Here is a 22,789-nt window from a genome sequence, read left to right as displayed (position 1 = left end):
GTGGTTTACAAATGCTCCACATTGTCTCAGCTTGCAGAAGAGTCTTTTTCCTCTGTGACTGCTGGCACGCACTGGACCAGATATCATGCAGAATCGTTTTCACCAGTGGGTTTTCCTTTACTCTTCTGCCACAGAGCTGAGAACATGGAAGCAGTCAGGCAACAGATGTCGTTAGGACAGCGTTTCCCATCTCAGCCACAGAGCTCTGTAGCTCCTCCAGAGTGTTCATCACAAGTGTTTTTCTCACAGTCAGTGGCTGTGCCACAGTTGCATCTTATTTTCTTCTTATAAACACGCTGTAGTTGGGCTTTGATTTTCGTGCCTTGGAGAAGCCTCTAGCTCTCTTCTTGTTTGGTGCGTTTTCAGGCCGTTTTTTGTGTTTATGTTTCTTGTCCTAATGAAGTTCTAAACAGGCATTGGCTGAACCTCAGAACATGTGGAAGTTATTTTTAACTCAGAATTGCTTGGCACACCTTTACAGCTAGCAATCATGTGGGCTAAGCTGTTCATTATTCAGCATTTTCTTCTTCTTCTTTTTTTTTTAAAGCAGGCTAGCATCAAAGTTGATTTTAGCAGGACGACAGGTCACCATGCAAGACTAACAATTTTAAAGTCATAGCACAAGTTCTCCTGGCATTTATTTGTATCTGTTTGCATACAGTAACATTTATGCAGGCTGTAAGTAAGAAAACCAAAGTATAAATTATTATGGCTGCATTTTAACGTTAGGCTTAGTCATTCTGTTTGAAGCTGCTTAACAGATAAAAGAAAATTACTGGTTGCATACGAGTAAACTGTCACTTCCCCTCGGGGCTTCCAGGATCCAGAAACTTTGAAGGAGAGTCACCTCATGTCCTTCCTCCTCCCCCCCTGTTGTGCTTGTTTCTGTGAAGTGCACCTGCAGTGCTTAAGGGATGTGATTTTTCAGCTTTATTGGACACACAAGTCTTATTTGATGTCTAACAAAACGTTATCCAGCCTTTTGTTTTCATGGACACAAACCTGGCTTAGGTTTGTGCGTGCGCGCATATGAGATATCGGGCTTGTTTTGTGCCTGAGCACACACCTGCTGCTGCCACGGATTGTGCTTTCAGGGGACCCGCTAAAAGATTCATGCAGTCGCAGAACTGAATATCTAATGGTATGTTTCAGGGAGAAAAACGTGTCAAAATGGGACACGCTGCAGTGGAACTACGCGCCTGAGCCAGTACGAGCTAAGGAGCCCAGTCCCAGCTTTTGATCAAACAGCAGAGGAGTCAGCAGAGACAGTGACACATGATGGCAGTCTCTAACGTGACACGCCACATAAATTATACAAAGCCGCTAATCATAGTGGCTCTCGTGTTCTTCATCATCTTAAAACTCTTTGTTCAGAAATCCACATGTGCTCCAGAGGTGGTGTTGTAGCGTTCATTCAGTTCACTGTTAGCGTCTTAATACACACAGCAACAGTCATCCGCTGTGGCGGGACACACAAGGCCACTTTGTTTGTTTTCATTTGTACAATGAAGCTGTTAAGTTGACTGACAGTCTCGACTCTTTCTTTTTTCTTTTTTTTTTTCCCCCCCTTCCCCTTTCTTCTCTCCCGCGTCTCCCCCCTCTTCCCTTCTGCTCTGTCCCTCTGCCAGCCGGTGGCGGAGCCCATCCCCATCTGCAGCTTCTGTTTGGGGACCAAGGAGCAGAATCGCGACAAGAAGCCAGAGGAGCTCATCTCCTGCGCCGACTGTGGCAACAGCGGTGAGTGCCGCCTACAAGACTCTGCACTATTCAGGTTTTGTAGAGAGAACAGATACAGCACAAGAGGAGCCAATCAGCTGTCTGCAAAAACATCCATGTAACTGGTGGTGACACATTAAAGAAGTTATTTTAAAAAAGCATGCATTCAGACTCATAGACTGGGGCTTTAAAATATGATGGGATCTTAGGAAGATGTAAACGTCACAGTGTGTGCATGCACACACGCGCAGCTGTCTCTGGTGCTTCATCTTTTATGTTGCTACTTAATTGATACTTCAACTGCATTTATGTACAAACGCAGCTGCTGTCAGACATTTAAAGGCAGCTTACACTTCACTGCTTTCACCCTTTGATGGCAGTTCAATAAGTCCATAATAATCATAATGATTTTGGTCAGCATAGTAATCTTGATCATTTAACACTGTTATTCATTAAGTCGACAGATATCGTACAGTTTGGACCTAAACACACGTCTTCTTTTCAAATAAGGGATTTCCTTGAACATGAATTCAAATGAAAAAAAACAAACAGATTATCACACAAGGTGGCAAACAGGCTCGTGATATATGGACCCAGACTAGCAGGTGTTGACCATCTTGCAGTGGCAGGACCCTGCACACTTCAGCTGACTCCCACATCCAACAAACAAACACATGATAGACCCTAAGCAGTGTGGAGACAGAGGCCCTCTTTTGATTATCTTGGCTGATATGTAGTAAACTAAGAATGAGTTGGAGCTGTTGGGGACAAAAACATACCTACGAGTACACATTGGTATTAACAAAAGGCCTGCAGGTGATTTATTTATAGTGAAAATTAATGCAGTTATTTATGTATTCAGATTATTTTGTTTTCACAGTTGTTCGGAGCCAATTTCGTAACTGAAATTGATACTTAATTAACCGCCCAGACCTCCAGTTGATTCGGTCTAAGTGGCTACTGACACTCAGCAGCTCATCGGTCTATTAAACTGTCCAGTCATGTTCTTCACTCTTCTCAGTAATACTTTACACTTCAACTTCATTTAGTATCTGAACATAACATTGTTTAATTATGGACGGGTGTCGTTCTTAAACTTGAACCCAGTTGATATTCCTGGTTCAGTTTTTGGTTTTATTGGCATGCAAGTTGTAGTACTCCTGCTAAGGCCCGACATCTCTTATCGGAAGCAGACAAGCGTGTTCCTCTTCTTCCCTCAGAGGGGTTTCGTCCCAGACAAGGCCGTCCTGTTTGCCGCTCTTCAAACATTGCAAAAGCACGGCTCTGACAGATTGTCATTTATGTTTTAACACACTCTTTGCAGCCAGGTTTGATTCAGTGAGGGCTTCCAGTTCCAAAAGGACTTTCTTTCTTTTCTTTTTTCCTTCAATGATGCAAGTGGGTCACAACTGTCAGTCAGCAGGAAACATAAAAAAAAAAAATAGAGTGAGAGTGTGAGAGAAAAGTGTGTGTGATGTTGACGTGCTTGTTTGTGTATGTGTGTCTGTCTACCTGCAGGCCACCCGTCCTGTCTCAAATTCTCCCCGGAGCTCACAGCGCGAGTCAAGGCTCTGTGGTGGCAGTGCATCGAATGCAAGACTTGCAGCAGCTGTCAGGATCAAGGAAAGAATGCGGTGAGTGGATGAAGGAATATGGCGTCCTGGCAGCCTGACAGTCGCTGTGAACGCTCGATCTTCAGCTTAAGTGCCAGATAGAGACGCTGATAGACATCAGCGTCTCTATCCAGGGATTGATCCTGGGAATGAGCTATTTTAGTCAGCATCGGCATGATTTCACTCTTTTCTCTTACTTGTCAGGCGAGGTATGATTGTTATTCAAATGTTTGTGGAGAGGTTAAGAGGAAAATTCACAACATGCTGCCAGTTGCACAATGATGAAACAGGCTATGAGGACGGAGGGAAGGCAAAGTATGCAAAACTCTCATCACAATATGGAATTAAAATGAGCTCAGCAGCTTTGATCAGCGGTGTCACCTGTATTTACTTAGGGGATTATATGTTGTTCTACTACTCGTGTGACCTGAAGATGATTGTCATTATTTTCTGTCTCTCTGCAGGACAACATGTTGTTCTGCGACTCCTGTGACCGGGGCTTCCACATGGAGTGCTGCGATCCTCCTCTCACGCGGATGCCAAAAGGTAATTAAACAAGACTCGTATCCCGTCTCCATTATCTGCTCCGAGCCCAACTCGTACCTGTTATTCCTCCGATTGACCACACAGCGCTCCTACATTGCTCTTCTGCATCGCCGTTATTATGGCAGTTAATGATTAAACCGTCTCCTGAGCTGATGGCTCTCACTCTAATGCATCACTGTTAAGCACTAATGCATTACAAGCTTCCCAGAGCCTCTTCGTATGTGCACCGAAGCCTGTACTGTCTCAGTGTGTGAACACTTCCATTTTTCCTCTTCGTCTCCTAGGCATGTGGATTTGTCAAATCTGCCAACCAAGGAAAAAGGGAAAGAAGCTTTTACATGAAAAGGCTGCGCAAATCAAACGGCGCTACAACGCACCGCTGGGACGGCCCAAGAACAGGTACACAAACGCCTTCAACTAATTCTGTCTGAGGCGGTGTCACTGCGATGGAGAGCACCTGTGTCTGCTTCATCACAGACCCAAGGTGTTTGAGAGTATGGAGGACTTAGAAACCACTTAGTAATCAGATGTTTTCTAAGGGTTATATAATGGTGTCTGTCATAATTAACATAAAAAACATGTATAGAATGTGATCAAATAATCAGATAAATGGTTAAATTAATGGTGAAATGACTAAAAGCAAATGAATACTAGAATCAACACAAAGACAAATTTACAGCAGTAGTAAACCTACTAGTGCTGTATTTTATTTAAAATGAAATAAAATGCATTTAATGGGATTAATGGTGATTAATCACCTTAAGTGCCATTCATGACACTTTTATTATTATTATCATTATTTTCTTATGTTTAATATTGACTGTTTTGGTCCTCCATACTAACGAATGCCATGCAGAAATTTGAGACACTGACAGTAATGAGATCTTACCCTTAAAGAGTAATGCCAAAGGTTTTTTTTTATTTTTTTGTATATATAATAATGCAGTAAGGTGGTTCCAAGTATGTTGGAGATTGTACTGCACACCAATCACTGTGTGCACACTGTGGCAAACACAGATAAATGCATGTTTAGGTGGTTTTTGCACTGCAGAGTGATTACAATGTGTGACCGATTGTGACTTTGACCCTAACACTTTTGTCTTCTGCAGGCCGGGGCGGCCCTTTAAGAAGCTGGGAGGGCGCGGTCGGCGGAAGCGCTCGGCCTCAGCAAACTCTTCCTCCAGCTCCTCCTGCGAAGGTTACCCCGGAGACGACAGGCTGCTTTTTTCCATGCGGGAGGACGGCGACCTGTCACACAGCAGCCTGCGCTTCAACAACAAGACCAAGGGCCTCATCGATGCCCTCACAAAGTTCTTCACGCCATCTCCCGAGGGCCGCAAGGCACGGCAGGAAGTGGTGGACTACTCACAGCAGTGCCGCATCCGAAAGAAAGCCAGCCGCAAAGGCGAAGGAGATGACAGAGGTGGGAAAGATCAGCTTGTTTTTTTGTTTTTTGCTCATACCATCAGACAGTTTAGATTCACATTTGCCATGAAAACAAAACTTTGAGATAAAGTAACGCACATAAAGACATGTTAATGATCTGTTATGTTTAATGAGAGAGCAACAGCACAGAAGTGAAACACAAACGGTAAAAAAAAAAGTTAATATCTGAATCAATTACATAAATTGACCTTTTTAAAAAAACGTGCTCTATTTTCATGAGTCCTTTGCAGGTGCTTTGCTTACAGACTCTGTAGGTATCAGCTGTTACTGTGAAGCATTCACATTGCTTTTGTGTTCTTTGTCCCTCTTTTATAGACGATTCAGCCGTGATTTTACTTATTTTGAAATTGTAGGTCAAGGCTAAAAATCGTGTGGAATTGCTTTATTTTTTTTCCTCAGCCGGAGAAAATGATTGCTTATGCATTTAAAGAAATTGCTTTTGTAATTTGAAGTGCCTGCCTGCAGGTCTGTTTCCATTGAAATCTCTTAGAGTAAAAGCAGAGAGTTATAAGTAAAGAATAAATGTGACGGAGCAGCAGCGCTTCCTTCAGGTTTCTGGAGCACCCATGTGTGTTTTAGAAAGAATGAAGAACACCCTCATCATCCATTATCACAAGTCTCTTCCACTCTTGCCTGTGTTGCTAATGTGTGTTTACTGCCTGCAGCAAGCAAAACAAATAAAAGACTGTCTTAGCTATCAGCTAACTTAATAAATATGTGGAAAGTAACCTGGCAGCTTTAATTTAGCTGATAATATTTCACGTCACAGGGTTTAGCGTGAGTAACGTGCTGCTTTTGTGGAAAACTGCAAACTTGTTGAACAGCTGGTGTGATGTTTTTGATCGCTCTTAAAGTCAGAAGTGAGGTTGTTGTCAAGTGTAGAAAAACGGTGTCTTTCGCTTTAACCAGGCTTTGCTGTGTACGATGCGTGTGTCACGCTGAGATTACAGACCGTAGCTCGAGCACAAATGACGCCAAACTGCGGCAAAGAACAAGCAGCGGTTTTGTTCCCGTTCATTCAACCGATGTATTGTGAAAAAACGCCTTAAAAACAGATCATATGCCAAATTGGACGTATAATTTGCGCTTCGCTGCGTCATTAAATCAGAAACGGCGCGGCCCGTACGTTCGTTCTCCACACAAGCTGAGGGAGCATGATTTGTTGTGAAGCAATTAGAGCAGCGATCACTGGGCGCAGCGTGCATGTCGGCGATGTGACTTATTTTGGAGACGGAGGAAAGCGTGGCCGGATGAAGAATGGCAGCGACGGGAGCAACGTCCTAAAAGTGGTGGAGATACGAACGTCCGCTTCCTGTCAGAACTTTCAGAATAAAATGGGACTGATTATGGATGAAGAGATTTGTGAGTTGTGGCTTCAGCCTTGAGTTGAAGTAACAGGCTTTGTATCCACGCCAACATACGCATGTGATTCACATGAATTCAGCTACTTCTCTTGGGGGAATTTTGATTGCATTTAGGGATGCTGCTCACCTAAATGTTACTCTTTCTAACATCCTGTGATTGCAGGCTTTAATATAAGAAAGTGACCTGTTATAAGAGCCTCACAGCTGTTTGTTGTGAAGCGCCCTGAAAGTCTGCAGACATCTTGGGATTCGAAATAACTTCTGATTGTCTTTCAATCCCCAGACAATCAGGAAGGCAGCGACTGGCGTGACGAAGATGACAAACTGCCCGGCCACGAGAACCTGACGGAAAAAGACATCGAGCTGTTCAGACACATCCAGGAGCTGGCACTACAGGTACGCGTGATTATTACGAGACAACAGTGGGGAAGGGAGACGCTGAACACTGGCCAAATTGGACAATGAGATTGCATCAGCATGGGAATCTGAGAGCTGTGAGTCTGGGACTGAGGCTGCCAGACTGGAGGGTATACACGTAAATCTCAATCGTGGTGAGAATGTGGTCAGAAAGAGCCAAGTCAACAGCTGGCTGGTTGTAAGAGATGAAGCTGCTGGCTCACAGAGGGCTGCAGGCCCTGTGTGTGTGTCAAAGAAGTGCAGGAAAGAAATTAGGAACAGCTGCCAGATTCAATATGGATATTAAAATGATCCATTACCATAGATGCAGCACACACAGGCCGTGACCTCAAGATGCAAATAAAATGGATTGAATTTAGGACAGCAGCTTTACAACAAGCTGATTAGTCTTTACTGTTGTTGTTGGACATTTGCTTGAATTTCACATTCTGCTTGTGATTGATGCCAAACTGTGCTCCATAAACAGAAGGGCAAGAGTAAAACTACCCATGAATGTTTAAGACTGGGTCTCGATAAAGCACGTAAAACGAGTCTTGTGTTTGATGGTGCGATGACTGAGCGGGGCATCTTTAACGACAGTGTTCTGATACGTTAGTCAGAGAGGAAGTGTAAATTAGCCACATTAATGGCTTGTTTTAAGGGAATAGTGCAGCAGTAAACTGACCAGAGAGTGGGTGTGGGGGTTAACACCATGGGAGTCGTATTAAAACGCTGTTGTGGATGTGGAATAGCCACAGTGTGTAAGTGTGTGAGTTAATGAGCAGAACTGTTCCAGGCTGGGTGACAGTGAATATCGTGTACAGTGAGTACATGATGTAAATGGCTGGGAAGGGCAAACCAGGAAGATCCACGTAAGAGTAATGTAAACTTGAGAATAAACCTGGTGCCCTCTCCTGCTGTAACAGTCTGAGATACTCTGCTGATGATTTCTGGTGTCTCTGCTTGGCTCATGGCCTGCTAATCCCCCGCCAGTTGTAAACCTGTAGCTAACCATAAACATCTCTGCCTTTTCCCTTCTCCCAACAGAAAGTTGGCGTGACGGGTCCGCCAGACCCTCAAATGCGCTGCCCGTCAGTCATTGAATTTGGCAAGTATGAAATCCAGACGTGGTATTCGTCTCCATACCCGCAGGAGTACAGCAGGTAAGCTAACGCACCATAATGTAACGCAACAGCATGAGGTACTTAGCTCACAATCCTGCTCGTAGGTGTAGAAATTACCACCCAAATAATGGAGCTCGTCATAAGCCGTTTACACTGCCACCCTCTGTGACAGGGATCCGTAGTCGGAGGTGTTTTTAAATGTGCATTTCTGCAGTTTGTTGCTGTTCACCAAAATTCATCCCACTGTGTATGTTTCTGTCTCAGCAATTTAAAATACCTGATGGATGCAAACTGGAAAAGTGCGCACAGAAAAAAGGCGTGAGAGCAAAGATATCAGTGTTTATTCTAAAAAATTAATCAGAAGTTCTTAAAGCCTTCACATTTAATTGTTCAGCAAATGACATTTGGAGGAAAAACAAACCCAGTTTGACATTTGCCTTTTGGAGACGGGATAACAATAGCCGATTGTTATAAAAGACCAGTAAATATTCCAGCTGAAGAAGAAAAATGTTGGGATTTGTTTGTTTGTGTAGCAAAACCGTTAAAACCATTTCTTTTGTCCTTTTGTCTTTGCGCTCCCGTTTCCAGACTACCTAAACTCTACCTGTGTGAGTTCTGCCTGCGCTACATGAAAAGTCGCAGCATCCTCTACCAGCACATGAAGAAGTGCAACTGGTTCCACCCTCCTGCCAATGAGATCTACAGGAAGGATGACATCTCTGTATTCGAGGTGAGGAAGTTGCAGATGTGGCTTTGTTGTGTTGTTTTGTTTTTAAATTTTGTTGTTGTTTTTTTAAACTGGAGATAACTCGCTGGGAATGAAGTCTTTCAAAAACCACTAAAGAACTTCTAAAAACACCAGCAACTTCCAGATGGCACAATAAAAAAGGAAAAATCACACAAAGTATTTTCTGCATCCAGGCGCTTAAGAATTATTTTAATTCACGCTGTGCTTCTTACAGGAGGATCCTCTCTAACATGTCTTTGAAACACACTAAAGCAGGCACAGTTAACAGACCTGCAAATGCATTCATGTATCCAGTGAAACAGTACAGTAGCCATTATTGTGATATTGTAAAAAGGCTGCTACGTAATACGCAGTATGTCGTATAGCTTTGTCTTATATTTTACAGCCTCAGTCAGCTGAGGACAGTGGGGGGAAACTAAGACCACAGTTCAGTGAATTCCTTTTTGGTCCTTTTCCTCTTCGGTTAAGCAGATATAGTGATGGGTGAGTGTCACCTGAAAACACTTTTGGCTGCTTCCTCGCCACAAGCGGTCACCACAGCGGGCAGCTCAACGAGTTTAACCTGGCAGTGTTTACACTGGATGTATTTCCCGAGCAGCCCCAAAGGGGATTTGTGTTTCCGTCTGGAATTGAACTGAGTGACTGTTTTAACCATTTCACCATTTGAGGCACATTCATCAAATATTGCTGCACTGTGATGCTATTGTTAGGTTTAGTTGTGTATAATGAGAGTACTGTGAGTTACTCCCAAGCCTGTTGGGCAGAATTGAATACATAATCGTTAGGTCAAATGATGGTTGAATACAGAAACTCTGCGTTATGGCAAGGTGTAGTTACAAATCAGGATCTGGAGAAGCTCATTTGAGTGTTTTTCTGCTGTTTTTGGTTTATCTCAGACATCAGGGAGGTGATGGATTGACTGAAAGATGCCTGGGTGTCAGTGATCTTTGATAAACTCAAAGTGCAGAAGGTGTAACAGCTAAGTAACGGTGGCCAGCGCTGTAACAAAGAGAGACGACTTCTGTTCATTTTCTGTCGCTGATGACGGAAAATCTGACGTCATTTTGACAGTTTGGGAAATGAGAGCGATTTGCTGCAACATAAATAGTTGCTCTAAAGGGCTTTTGTTTTCTACACATGACATAAAGCATTACGCTGGCCAATCCTCCCTCGAGGTATTGGATTGTGTCTGTGTGACCGCACTCCAAGACCTCGTGGCCCTACAGAGGAATGCAGCTGCTCCCTGCTGTAGAAGTGCATTCCAGTGCATTCTGACTTCCCTGAGAGAAGTGAGAAGTGATTCGCTAACTGAAAAAAATAAATAAATAAATAAAGGTACTTTTGGTTGCTCCCTTCATCACCGCAGCGGATGGATCCACGTTTGACTCGGCACAGTCTTTATGCTCGGTGCCCTAACTGATGCAACCCTCGCTTAGGACCAGCACTGTGACGACCTCAGGCCGGGTTTGTGTAGACTCCCAGTTTGAGGTTTCTTACATATAAGGTGAATGTGTTAAGTGTTAGTACTGGAAATTCCACTTTCCTGTCTGGTTGCTGATTAAATTCACTCAGACGTCAGATATGGGTGCAAAATAAAATAACGATCACTTGCCGTGATCTCCTAACGGTGTTTTGAGTTTAGTTTATATTTTCCTGTTTGGCTGCATTGTTTTAGTGTCTTGGCTGTCCCAGCAGAAGAAAAGCAAATAAAATCATCAGCTTAGTGTGTTTTTAACTTGATGATCATCTTGCCTGTTCATGCCCTCATAAAATAAACACTTTGCTCTGTGTGTTGGGCTTGAAAAATTGCCTGCTGTTAGATGTATCTCATTGTAAATGAAAAAAGAAAATTAAAAAGGCAATTAATGATGGCTTACTTGCCACTAGATGAACTTTTATCTAGTCTTCTTACCACCTCAGACCTGCACACAGTTGCACAGTACAAACCCACAAGTCCTTTCAAATGTTTCCCACGCTGCCTGTCCAATTTTACCCTTTATTGGAGAAAGTTTCTGCATAGCATAATGCTTTCCCACCAACTATATAAATATATCTTAGTCAAAAACCCTTAAAGTGATTGTGACATCCTCACCCGCCTTAGTGGAATATCCTGTTCTTTGTATCAAAGTTATAATGAGACGAATTTGCAGTTAAGCACAGCAGCCACTGAATTGAGTGGATTGTTGTCTGCAGGACACGGCCGTCGAAGCTTCTGTTTTCCTCCACTCTGCAGTCCTTTCCTCTCTCTGAGGAGAGCACAGATAACTGGCCGTCTGCCAACCTGAGCCTCCCTCCGTCTCTTTACCACTCGTCGTTTCTCTCCAGCCTCTGTGTATTTCGGAGTCTACAGGGACACAGGGGAGATCATAGCCTAACACTAACTTCTAATCCATTCACCTTCACTCTGCTCCACAGCTCCCTAACAGCAGCCTGGAGATTTAACTCAGCACTTTAGTGTTTCAGGGATGAGAAAGTAGCTATTTAGGAAGTCCTGTGCTTTGCACTGATTTGTTTTCTTACCAACATCTTTCAACAGGTTGATGGGAATGTTAGCACAATCTACTGTCAGAACCTGTGTCTACTCGCTAAACTGTTCCTGGACCACAAGACCCTCTACTACGATGTGGAGCCCTTCCTTTTCTACGTCCTCACCCAGAACGACAGTAAAGGCTGCCACCTTGTTGGCTACTTCTCCAAGGTAGTATGGCTTTCAGTTCATCTTCCCCCACTCAACGCAAAGATCTATTCTGTCTGGATTTTGTGTTTTCTTGACTCTCCCACAAGTTTTAAGCAAAATACAGCTCTGTTGTGGGATTATATAAACACTTACTCCAAAAGAAAATAAATATATATATATATATATATATATATATATATATATATATATATATATATATATATAATTTTTTTTTCTCCCAGATTAAATGAAGCTGAAATAACTTCCTAAAACATACAAATGCTCATGTGGTGTCCCAGATAAATAGTGGCTGCTGTGAGCACCATTGTCCCTCTGTGGAGTTTGCCTCTGCAGGTGCTCCCATTAACATGCAACCTCACTGCCAAAGCACAGCAGTTAGGGAGCAGACACAGCACCATTAACACCCAGCTCACACACACACAGACCTGCTTTATAATGTGGTTCCATTATTATTTTTCTTTTTTCCTCTAATGGTTAAATGTGTCGGTCTTTTTTTCTCTTCAGGAGAAGCACTGTCAACAGAAATACAACGTATCATGCATCATGATTCTTCCACAGTACCAGCGCAAGGGCTATGGGCGTTTTCTCATCGACTTCAGTAAGTGCTGCTTATTTTCTAAAAACAAATAGAATGATCACAGTTTGAAATGAGAATATTGGGCTCACTTTAACTAAACACTGATGGTTCCTCTTTTCATAGACATAATGACTAAATTCAAACATTTGGCTCATGATGCCCTTGTCTCCGGTTCCTCCTTCCCTGCAGGCTACTTGCTGTCAAAGCGAGAGGGACAGCCAGGATCTCCGGAGAAGCCTCTGTCGGACTTAGGTCGGCTGTCTTACATGGCCTACTGGCGTAGCGTGGTGCTGGAGTGTCTCCACGAGCTCCGCGACCGGCAGATCACCATACGACAGCTCAGCAAACTGACGGGGATCTGCCCCCAGGACATCACCACCACCCTGCATAGCCTCAACATGCTGGAGCAGCGGGGAGACCGGTCAGAAATATACTCCATGTTTTTTTTTTTATATGGCCCAAATATAAACAAAGTCGTTCTGCTTGTGCTACTATTGCCTTTTTTTTTTTTTTTAATTGAAATGCTGAATTTGCTGGTTTTTGGTCTAAGCAGCCAAAACGTTTTACTAAGGTGACCCAGTGTAATTTGAGAAAGACCAAGTGAAAATATGCAGTAAATGCGGTTACAGTAGATTCAGATTTTTGATGTGGAACAAGTATTTCAGTGGCAGCACCAAGAAAGCAAAACAGAAAAGCCTTCTTATGGAGGTACACAGACATGTCAGTGTGAAGTCTTAAAAGATTAGAATTGAGATTTCAAAAACAGCCATACAAATTTCGTGGCACTGAAACTTAACATTCAAACGATGTTTGAACAAACAGTACATAAACCTATATTTTCACATGCATTGCATAAGTTGGTTAAGCTGCATTACTTTGGCTGCTCCCCAGACACGCAGCTATGATGCTAGTGGTAATGGGATCTCACATGCTGTCCGGAGTCACACGGACAGCCACTTGTGATTTTAATCAGTTAATCGTCCAGAGCCAGGTTGCACTGCACTCTCCTGGTGTTTGTAGTGGTACCACCAGAGTCAGGCTGTGCAGCTGTTAGGATGTTAGCTAGTGGATCAGTGGCAACGTGCACCTTCACTGTTCCCAAAATAAATTTTCAGCAAAACAAAGATTTGTTTTTTCTTACGTTATTAGGCCTCAACAACCTACAAAACAACAACATAAAAGTTGACTTGCATCTAACTGCAAAGTACACTATGTGCAGAAATGTCACAGTTTGTAAACTGAGGTGTCCTGGCAGCTTACCAAGCACATGTGTATTGTGCCAGATGTTAAAAAAGCAGCTTCTTGGTACTCTAAACTTTTAACTGTGTTGTCAAAAAAGATCTATTTTATTTATCCTGAATATTTGGATGACTGTATCACAGATGTGTCGATTTGTGTCAAATAATGCAGCGAAGACTCTGTGTCTTTACTGTATGTGGGCTTACTGCACTTACTGTCAGTTATTTTTAGGTGCACCACAAAAAACACATGCGTGCAGGGTTTTTCCTGACTGAGAATAGATCTTTGGGGGCTGCGCATGTAAGCATCAGTGCTCTGCACGGTGTAAAGATTGTAGTGCAGCAGATAAGTGAAATGATCTTTCAGAAGTGCATATATGCACTAAGTCTGTCTGCTCCTCTGCAGCCAGTTAAAAGTTTTGCCATTTGTCCATTGTTTATTTTAGAAGGTTTTACTCTTGATTTGGGCTTGTGAGTATAAAAGTAAGTCAAATTTGTAACTTAAAACTTCTTGGTCTCATGAAAAGCAAAGTAAGCGCAATGAGATGTTGCTCCAATGGCAATGCTGTGCAGGTCAAGGTTTTTTACCTCTTTGAAAGCACCATGATGCATGCAGCTAAGTAATGTATTCCATGCGTGAAGACTTTTCTTTTATTCTAAAATTTGGCTGACACAACTTGTCTTCACTTTGTTTTGTTTTTTGTTTACACAAAACAATCAGTCAAATGTGTACGTTTTGACATTTAGATCATTCAAAAATGCAAGACTTTGTCCTTCTACTTCATCCTTACTCGGTTTTTTAATCATAAAAGAGTTTATGTACCAATTTTGGTCCTTGTATCCACCTGTGAATGATTTATCTGCTGCACTGGAGGTGCTCTGTTACAGCTTTGTCGGTTTTATAGACAAACATGTCTGTTGTGGCTGAGTAAATAGAAGCCCAGTTGACGTAATTGGTTAAAAAATAGTTTAACTGCAGTGCTCGTTATTTTCCTTTGGCCCGTGCTAATACCTCTATGGGGAAAGCAAAATGTTTCTATCCAAGGAAAAAACAAAAAATCCCTGAACAGTTGGCATAGCTGCACATATCTGCACATTTACCTGCACAGCCATATTTGTCTGCAATGTATCGATGCTTCAATGTAGAAAAATGTGCGTCCGGAGGGCTCATGTTTTCTGTTTTTGCTTTGACTTTGTTAGACTCATCCTGATGCGAAGGGAGAAGCTGGTGGCCAACCACATGGCTCGTCTAAAGGCCCGGCCACGACAGCTGGAGGTCGACCCCGAGTGTCTCCGCTGGACTCCTGTCATAGTAACCAACACCGTGGTCTCTGATGCTGATGGAGATGATGACGATGATGATGATGAGGAGGAGGAGGATGAGGAACCAAAGGAAGAGACTCGCAAGGAGGTAAAGATTGCCATTGCATTTGTGAAGATAATAAATTTTGTCAGACTTGCTTTCTGGTGTAATTAATTTAATTGTATATTTTCTAAACAGATTAAGCCGAGTCACAAGGTCCCACAGATGTCCTGGCATGTGCGGCAAGGGAAGAAGGATGAAGAAGAGGAGGAGGAAAGGAAGACCTTTCTAGGATTTCCGATTGGCCAAAGCTCTCCAATTCCCCCTCCAGTCCGATGCCCACCGCCTGTACCAGAACCACCACGACCCCCTCCGCCAACAAACGGCGAACGCAGGCCACGAGGGCGCCCGCCCAAAAACTGGCCTTGGGGTAAGGTGAAGGACAGCGCGCGGGTGGGACGGCCACCCAAAATCCGTCCAGTAGAGGATGAAGATGATGAGGACGAGGACAGGTCAGAGGGGGTAAAAACCACAGGCACTGTCAACAGCCCGCCCTCCCTTTTCTCCTTGGACAGACAAGCGGACACAACAGCCTTTCACACACTCGACATGAGCAGGCACCCTTCCATAACCCCCACGAGACGAGGCCGGCCACCGAGGAAAAAGAGAGGCCCGAAGCCCAGACTGATAGAAAGTCCCGGAGAGGGTCACCCACAGCTTCCTGTGATTCCCAGGCTGAGCGAGTCTTCTCCAGTCAGGAAGAGCCGCTTCAGTGACAGCAGCGAAGAAGAGGAGGAGGATGATGATGATGAAGATGACGAAGAGAGGGGATGCTCCCCTCCTATGCTCACCAAATCAGGGCTCAAATGCAAGGTTAGACATGAACAGTTTTCTATTTTCAGCTATCATAATGATGATAATGATAATCGCAAAAGTAGCTTCCTGCTTGTGAAGTTGTCAGTTTGCTCTAAAGCTCCTTAGCACATCTTAATCCCTTGTCCCGTTTCTACCCAGAAGCCCATGAGGAAGCGCCGCTTTCGCCCGCGCAGCCACCCTCACAGCAGCGTGGTGACTGAGACCATTTCGGAGACCACGGAGGTGTTGGATGAGCCTTTTGTAGACTCTGACTCAGAGAGGCCTATGCCCAGGCTGGAGGAGGAGACTCCACTGGGTCACCCGCTGCGCCGCTACCCCCAACCGCAGTCTGCTCTGAGGTTGTCTGACCCTGCGCCAAAGAGGGGCCGACTCTCCAACCTCACAGATTCGGAGGAAGATGGTGAGCAGTGATGAAATGTGCAGGACTACCCATGTATGGACTAATCGTACATACATGGGTAGGACTTTGGCATGGCAATTCCAAAACCTTTGTGTTAGCCTGCTTTTTTTCCATTCCACAACCAGTTTTAATGTGTGTTTCTGGTTATTGCTTTGATGCTGGCATAGTTGTGTCCAAGTTTAAGGTTGTCCTGGAGATTACTGAGGTAGTCTGCCTCCTTCGTTATTCCAGCTACTCTGTTAAGCGTGCCAGTGCTCTGAAATAAACTGCAAATTTTAGTTGAGTTTTAACAGAGGCTTCTGTCTTGGATTGCAGCCTCTCAGTCCATGTCAATGTAAAACTCACCTAATGTTGGACAATGATAAAAAATATTCCAGTAACTTCCCATTTATGAGAGATGACAATCCTAACAATGTCTGCATGGGGAGGGTGAAAGCTTGGGTCTTCTTCCTGGCCTTATGATAGTGGTGACATCTCCAAGTAACTTCTACTCTGATGTACAGTTGTTTGAACTGATGATTTTGGATGAGTTACGGGCACCTACTGACATTCACTGGTTAAGATGGAGTTTAGTTATTTAGTCTGTTCAGAGGAATAGTTGGAAAGCCATCACATTTATTTTCACAGTCTGGCCAGAACTTTGTGCAGTAGCTGTATCTAACCACTTCATCTTCTTTCCTTTGCAGAGCTAACAACTATGCCGAAGTCTGTAGCTGCTTTGACAGCAACCCCATCAGAGACCCTTGGGGGCAACCCTGAAGTCCCAGTCAAAAAGAAGAAAGGCTGGCCCAAAGGAAAGAGCCGCAAACCACAGCACTGGAAGAAAAGAGGCAAGCCACCTGGCACAGGACCCAACCAGAGAGCAGCTGCAGACGGCCAGGCCCAAAGTGGGAATCCTCAGCAACCCAAAATCAAGATGAAGCCTGGTCGCAAGCCACGGAGCTGGTACTTGCAGCGGGCCCAGGAGGAGGCGGACAGGCAGGAGCAGGAAAGACAAAGGTTGCTAGAGCAGCAGCAGATGGACAAAGTTCCTCAGCTGCTGCAGACGGATGACCGGAACAGCAAGCAAGTCTGCAGAACTAACACGGACAGAGACGTCAAACAAAAAGACTCTGACGAAGAAGATGACTATCTCCCTAAGCCCGTTGAACAAAAGATGCCCAGAAAGCGGGGGAGACCGCCCAAGAACCGCCAGCCACCACAGCCTACCCCCAAACCACCTCCCACCTCTGACCCGGAAGAAGAGGAGGAAGATGATGAGGAGGACATCGAGCGAGCCTGGGAAGAGGACAAACCTAGCCGGCCACCATCCCGTCCACTGCTTTCCCCTTCTTCCTCTTCTTCCACCTCAGGGCCCCGGGCCCCGCAGTCCCGGCCTCAGGACACAGATATGGGTGACAGAGAGGAAGACGATGATGATGAGGAAAGGGAGGAAGAGGAGTGTGGCAGCATGGGCAGTGGTGGTGGTAGCGTGAACAGGCGAGCGGCGGTCACGCCGGGTTCAGGAAGCCGGCGAAGTGACGACCACGATGCAGACGATGAGGGTGACGGACACTTAGAAGACAAGAGCAGCAGCAGTAAAAAGAGAAAAAGTCCGGACTCTGAAGACGAAGACGACGATGAAGACGAGGAGGAGGAGTCTGCCTCACACGCAAACTCTCCTCCAGTCAAAGAAGAACCCCCAGGTGTAGAGCCTTTTTTAGGCATGGAGAACAGCGTGGCCCAGGAGTACGTCAGCAAACAGGAGGAGGAAGAGGAGGAGGAGGAGGCTGAGGAAAGGGTGCAGGAGACCAAGTGCCGGCCCCCCTCAGCAGACCCTCAGCAGGAGGAGAGGAGGCGCAGAGAGCAGGAGGAGTCTGCTGCGGCGGCGGCGGCGGTGGAAACGGTCACGGCCATGTCTGTTCCTTCTGAGCCAATGGAGCTGCAGCCCCTGCACCCGGATGATAAAGACGTCACACTCTTGATGGAACCCCAGCATCCGCACTCCCACCCTCACCAGCACCCTGACTTCAAGGAGGAGCTTGGCCACCATCACTCGCACCACTCACATCACCACTCCAATGAGCTGGACCTGGAGACTATGCAGGCTGTTCAGTCCCTGACGCAGGGGGAAGCCCAGGACGAGGAAACTGAGCCCCAGCCACACCACGGCGCTTACCAGGACTGTGAAGAGACCCTAGCCGCCTGCCGGACCCTGCAGAGCTACAGTCACACGGGCGAGCCTGAAGAGGAGACCCTAGCGTTAGTAGAGGAATGTGGAGCCTCTCAGCACAGCAGCCCCCTCCCTAATCCACCAGTGCCCCCGCTGCCCAGTCAGTCTGTGCGCTCTGTGAACAGCCCAGGGCTGCAATCGGGCATCGTGGATACGACACCAGCAGGGCAAAGGGGTGGAACTCCTGGCCCCACCGGAGCAGGGAGCAGTGGCGGTGGCGCTGGAGGTGGCTACACACAGATCACTCCAGAGCATCCCAGTTCGCTTTCTGCCCCCTCTCAGCAGAACATGGAGACATCGCCGATGATGGATGTGCCGTCTGTGTCGGACCACTCGCAGCAGGTGGTGGACAGTGGCTTCAGTGACCTGGGCAGCATTGAAAGCACTACAGAGAATTATGACAACCCCAGCAGCTACGACTCCACCATGGGTGGAGGGGGCAATGGAACAGGAAACGGGGGCAATGGAGGAGGCATGTCTGCTGCCGTGGTCGCCGGGGCTTCAACGGCTTCAGCGTCCTCGGCGTCCTCTTCTTCCAGCTCTGCCACTCCTTCTTCCTCCTCTCAGTCCAACAGCTGCTCCTTCGTGCCAGCCCCCAGCCTCACATCTTCCACAGGAAATGCTGCATCCCAGCTAGCGATGGGCAGCTGTAGCCTCATTCAACAAACAGGACCAGGGCCCAACAGTGGACCAGGTGCCAGCAACGTGGGCAGTGCTGTGCCCCAGCCCCCGCCTCCCCCACCGCCATCCAACACCCCCAGCTGTGGCATTAAGTCTCCTCAGAGCTGTGGTGTGATTGAGAGGCCTCCCAGCACCAACCAGCAGCAGCAGCAGCAATCAACAAAAAAGGTTCCTCAACAGCAGCAACAAGCGCCCAACCCTCAGCCTCCACCCTCGGCCCCGCCACCGCCACCACAGCAGGCCTTGTCCCAGTGCAGCATGGGCAATGGCTTTGCCTCCACGCCCATGATCATGGAGATTCCAGAGAGCGGAGGTGGAGGAGGGGGCCGCACCCTGTATGAGCGCATGGGTCAGGACTTTGGTACAGGGGGCTACCCCCAGCCCTCGGCAACGTTCAGCCTGGCCAAACTCCAGCAGCTCACCAACACCATCATGGAGCCCCACGGCATGCCCTACTCTCACTCTGCCGCTGTTACCTCCTATGCCACTAGTGTTTCTCTCTCCAATCCTGGGCTGGCCCCTTCACCCCACACTGCCCTTCCTCAGGGGCAGCCCACTATGACCCCACCTCCTAACCTTAGCTCTGGCTCCATGAACCTGGGCTCTCTGCAGCTGCAATGCAACATGCCCACGACCAACATTGGCCTAGGACCTCCACCGCACACACAGCGGCTGCAGGGCCAGATGACTACCGTCAAAGGCCACATTTCCATTCGGTCCAAAGCCACTCAGCAGCTGGCCCCGGCCCCGCACCAGCAGCAGCTCTATAGCCGCAGCTCGGGGACTGTGGCCATGCAGGGTACGCCGCGCACCTTGGCCGTGCAGCGCGGCATGATGCCAAACCTCATGCCCACGGCACCGTATAATTCTATGAACATGACGACTCTGAACCCCATGTCAGCCAGCTACCGAATGGCTCAGCCTATGATGAACAGTGGTTATCACAGCAACCCCGCATACATGAATCAGCCAGCTCAGTACCCCATGCAGATGCAGGTGGGCATGATGGGAGGGCAGGGCTACCCACAGCAGCCTATGCAGCCCAATCACCATGGGAACATGATGTACACTGGCCCCTCCCATCACAGCTATCCAAAACAGCCACATTACATGAGCAGATGAGCAGCCAAGAAGTGAAAAAAGGAGACAGAAAGGGGCCAGAGCGTATGCTCGCTGTACTCTAAATGTCCATTAGTCCTGTTCACCCTCTCCAGTGCCTCAGAGGCACCAGTGGAGTGAAGGTGATGGGGACAGAGAGGGTCTTTGGGTTTCCTGTTTTTTGTTTTTGTTTTTGTTTTTTCTGTGTTGTCATTTTGTCCCTTTTTTTTATTTGGGCTCGTCTCCCCCTCCCCTCCCAGCTGGCTGTGTATGGGAGTATTTGGGCAGGATTTGGTGTGTACGTGGACCTCGGCCGTGCCGTGGAGCTTCAGGCCAGGCCAGCACACGGGCCCAGGAGTCCACTCCTCCTCTCGACACTGAGGAGGACAGTAAGGAACGACGAAGTATGACGAGGAAAAGTCCACAGAAAAGTCCACAGGGTACAGGAGTACCTGGCCTGGTCAGACTGTGAACGGTGGTTACTGAGTATATTCAACCATGCACACAATCTTTTAATATAGGAAGCCTTACCTTGAAAAAAGAGACGATGAAACATTGCAGGCGGACTGTTGTTTTATGTTAAACATACTGTTGACCTTATTTTTGTTGTTGTTTTTGTTTGTTTGTTTGTTTGTTTGTTTTTTAATACGTGTGTGCAGTCCGACCTCCTTACATGCTTTGATCTTTATACGCGTGGCATTCTGAAATGGTGATTACACCCTCTTGCTCTCTCAGAAATGCCCAAACATCTCCGGCGCCGCTCGGCCCCACGGCTTTTCGTGAGTTCCAGAAGAGCACAGTGGAGCAGGGCCTCGGGTGTTTGAGGTGTTTGACTGTTTTCCAGAGTCTCTGTCTTCCTGGATGGACAGTGTTGTACCAAAAACACAGCAAAGACACAGAAGAGACTAGCGTGTTACTGTCATATTATATATCCATAAATGAAACAAGTAGCATTATTTTCCAGTTTGCCGCGACTCTGAAACATTTCGATGTAAATATTCTGGTACTTCCCAATATTCAGCACACACACACATACAAACACACACACATTTATATATATATATATATATATATATATATAAATACAAACACACACTGACTAGCTGTCTCCAGTTGATGGCTAGCTCAGGAAACATTCAACTGTTTTTGTCCACACTCCACTGACAGATGGTATACAATGTCAGCCTTTTTTTTTAGCAGCTTAGGGAATGCAGAACAAACGGTGGGATTTCCATGTAACTACTTTAAGGAAAGTCGGTTAACTATAGGTGACCTCGCATCCTTAAGTGTTAGTGACCCAAAGAGGTCGAGGGGTCTGCTTCTGAATGGTGTGTTTTTTGTAAAATTTGTTTTTTCTTTTGGGTTTTTTTTTTTAATCTTGTTATTGTTGTTTCTGTGCTCCCATTGGCTAAAAGTGTGGCAGCGGACGGTTAGCCTTTGTGAAGGTGTGCCTGAATGCTCGATCTAGCGCGAGGTTTGGCCCTGGGATTGTAGCTCGATTATAGAAGCAGGGTCGGAGGCAAGGATCGGAGGTCCCGTAGGGTCGTGGTTGACTTTGTTGGGCCGCGTATCGGTATTCTTAGTCAAAAGAGGAGTTTTCATTTGTCATACAGACCTGGCATACAAACTTTCTTTGTGTGTATTCTGTTCTGTATTTACTTTTTTGGTTTCATTTCTTTTCTGAATTTTGTCAGACTGGGCAGCTTTCTTTTATGACACAAGCTGACTCTTTTTGACTTTAGAAACCTATTGTAGAGAAAATGTTTTTTCTATAATATAAAAGGAAATTCTGACATTGATATTGGTACTGTCATTTTTTTCACTTCTGTTTCAGGAAACGACAAAAAAAACATATTTTTTAGCTCGCCTCTTGGGTAATAATTACTAAGAAACTCAAAATTTAAAAAAATTACCACTCACTTTTAGTGACTTTAAGATGCCTTTAACCTCTCCATTCCATCTCATCTCTAGAGTTTTTCTATCTTTGTGTAGTATATTAATGCTATTTTAAACAAAAGGACTACAAATATCTAAAGGTTACTCGGCATTCTTTTTGTTTTCTTTTTGTTTTTATTTTTTTTACTTCTGTGTGTGCATAGGATGACTTCCTTACATTTAAGAGGCATGTAAAAATGAGCTCAGTATATTTCTGTCTGTTTATATTGCTTCCCTTTTTGTATCCTTTGTAATTGTACATGTTGCGTTGTATGCTAAGAGAGAGCGCAAAATAAAAAGAGGGTGGGGGGACGGGACAGCTGGGCACACAGTGAAGGTTGATTTGAGCTCAGCTGCCTCAACTCTCGACTCTGTCCCTGTATGTATTTCCATTTTTTTCCATTTTGTTTTTCTTTCTTAGCAAGTACTTTCAAAGAACTCTGTACATTTTAACATAAAATGAAAATAAATTATGTTGAGCCATTCATGTATCCTTTGAGTTTAGCCTGATTCAGTGCTACGTCACCTCAACCCCCTCACGTTTTCCCAAAAAGTGCAGGGAAAAGTTACACATTCAGCTTCTTTTTTTTTTTTTTTAATTTTTTATTAAGTATGACGGCCTTGTGCAGGTTGTGTACAGAGCAACTTTTGACAATCAACTTTGAGCAAAACAAAAGTCTGAATTTAAAAAAATAATATATAAAAAATCACACATAACATGAGCTGAACTATCAACTAGAGGTTAGTCACTGCTACTTTCCACAAGTTTATAACTTCTAGGTTTACTAAATTTGTCCAAAGAAAAAAATGTTCTCAAT

General features: G+C 45.4%; 1 protein-coding gene across 4 annotated transcripts in view; it reads left to right on the top strand.

Annotated features, from left to right (window-relative positions):
* Positions 1-22,462, top strand: part of kat6a (K(lysine) acetyltransferase 6A) — a 35,059-nt gene extending 12,597 nt beyond the window's left edge. For 3 of the 4 annotated variants that reach the window (XM_040050035.1, XM_040050037.1, XM_040050036.1), the window contains exons 3-17: positions 1,629-1,737; positions 3,235-3,350; positions 3,794-3,875; positions 4,160-4,274; positions 4,985-5,298; positions 6,969-7,081; positions 8,129-8,244; positions 8,794-8,935; positions 11,490-11,651; positions 12,156-12,249; positions 12,418-12,649; positions 14,667-14,877; positions 14,968-15,642; positions 15,784-16,045; positions 16,732-22,462. In XM_040050035.1, the coding sequence (XP_039905969.1) occupies positions 1,629-1,737; positions 3,235-3,350; positions 3,794-3,875; positions 4,160-4,274; positions 4,985-5,298; positions 6,969-7,081; positions 8,129-8,244; positions 8,794-8,935; positions 11,490-11,651; positions 12,156-12,249; positions 12,418-12,649; positions 14,667-14,877; positions 14,968-15,642; positions 15,784-16,045; positions 16,732-20,060 (6,072 nt within the window). In that variant the 3' untranslated portion in view covers positions 20,061-22,462. The remainder of the gene's footprint in view (positions 1-1,628; positions 1,738-3,234; positions 3,351-3,793; positions 3,876-4,159; positions 4,275-4,984; positions 5,299-6,968; positions 7,082-8,128; positions 8,245-8,793; positions 8,936-11,489; positions 11,652-12,155; positions 12,250-12,417; positions 12,650-14,666; positions 14,878-14,967; positions 15,643-15,783; positions 16,046-16,731) is intronic. The other variant, XM_040050038.1, reaches the window with a different exon arrangement.
* Positions 22,463-22,789: the final 327 nt, after the last annotated feature.

The sequence above is a fragment of the Simochromis diagramma genome, unplaced genomic scaffold (assembly GCF_900408965.1).
Source record: "Simochromis diagramma unplaced genomic scaffold, fSimDia1.1 OVJJ01000159.1, whole genome shotgun sequence".
NCBI lineage: Eukaryota > Metazoa > Chordata > Actinopteri > Cichliformes > Cichlidae > Simochromis > Simochromis diagramma.
This window is presented reverse-complemented; position numbering and strand designations above follow the sequence as displayed.